Source organism: Chaetura pelagica, unplaced genomic scaffold, assembly GCF_000747805.2.
Source record: "Chaetura pelagica isolate M959 unplaced genomic scaffold, ChaPel_1.0 C11237308, whole genome shotgun sequence".
Lineage (NCBI taxonomy): Eukaryota > Metazoa > Chordata > Aves > Apodiformes > Apodidae > Chaetura > Chaetura pelagica.
In genome coordinates this window covers 1-1,024 of record NW_009966360.1, presented here as the reverse complement: position 1 = coordinate 1,024, position 1,024 = coordinate 1, and the positions used below count along the sequence as shown (strand labels likewise).

The window sequence follows — 1,024 nt, the reverse complement described above, 5'->3', positions numbered from 1 at the left end:
ATCAGTACAGCAGGATCAGTACAGCAGGATCAGTACAGTAGGATCAGTACAGCATTTCATGCTTTTAAGAGCTATATAAGAAGAAAAAAAACCAACAAAGCTACAACTTTAGCCACTGCCATTTTAAACGAACCCTAACCAGCTGGCTTTGCTTCTGAACAGCCAAGCTTTGCTTTGTGATGATGTTTCTGTATCACAAGTGGGGCTTCCCACATGCAGTCTGCTCTGCTGAACACCTCTCTTTTGGTTCAGGTATGTTGGGAAGGAATATAAAGAAGAAAAAGGACTTCTCCATCATTTCAGTGACGTGGAACGGCAAATGACTGCCCAGTACTACGTAACAGAATTCAACAAAAGGCTGTACGAGCAAAAGCTCCCTACCCAAATCTTTTATATCCCATCTGCAGTGCTCCTGGTAAGAACTTGTCTTCTAAGCAATACAAAGGGACTGGTGGGAAGAGTATCTTAAGTCAATTTTGATTTGCAACTGAAAGCTACCCCTTAGAACTCAGAAACTCACTCATAAATGGAGCCCTGGAGTTACTGAGCCTTTTATATCATGTAACAGTATATGAACATCTGTTTTCAGGGATAGTTATAAAATCTGAACAGCCAAGTGACCCATTTTGAGCACTAAAAAAATCGCCCAGCCTCATGAGAACCCAGCCAGTGAGGTTCTTGCAGACAAGTCAGTTTGCTGCAGGACAACTCTGAGGCCTTTTCTGCGTGACGCATCATTTCCTCTCTGCTCGCATGATGGTCATTAAGACTCTCTTCTCAGATCCTGGAGGACAGAACCATAAAAGGATGCGTAAGCGTGGAGCCCTACATCCTCGGGGAGTTTGTGAAGCTGTCCAACAACACTAAGGTAGTAAAGAATGAGTACAAAGCCACAGAGTATGGCCTGGCCTACGGCCATTTCTCCTACGAGTTCTCCGGTGGAACAGATGTTGTCGTTGATCTGCAAGGTCTGTGTGGCAGTGAATGTCCTTTCTTGCGTGTCCCTCGTGTTGCAGAACATGCT

The 1,024-nt window shown here is 44.5% G+C and overlaps 1 protein-coding gene across 1 annotated transcript; it reads left to right on the top strand.

The window, feature by feature from the left end:
• Positions 1-252: 252 nt before the first annotated feature.
• Positions 253-968, top strand: LOC104395950 (alpha-protein kinase 1-like; the record flags this gene model as incomplete). The annotated part of the gene is made up of 2 exons (XM_010005708.1): positions 253-415; positions 782-968. Coding segments are annotated over 2 exons (350 nt in total), but the record flags the coding sequence as incomplete, so codon positions are not given.
• Between the last annotated feature and the right edge of the window lie 56 nt (positions 969-1,024).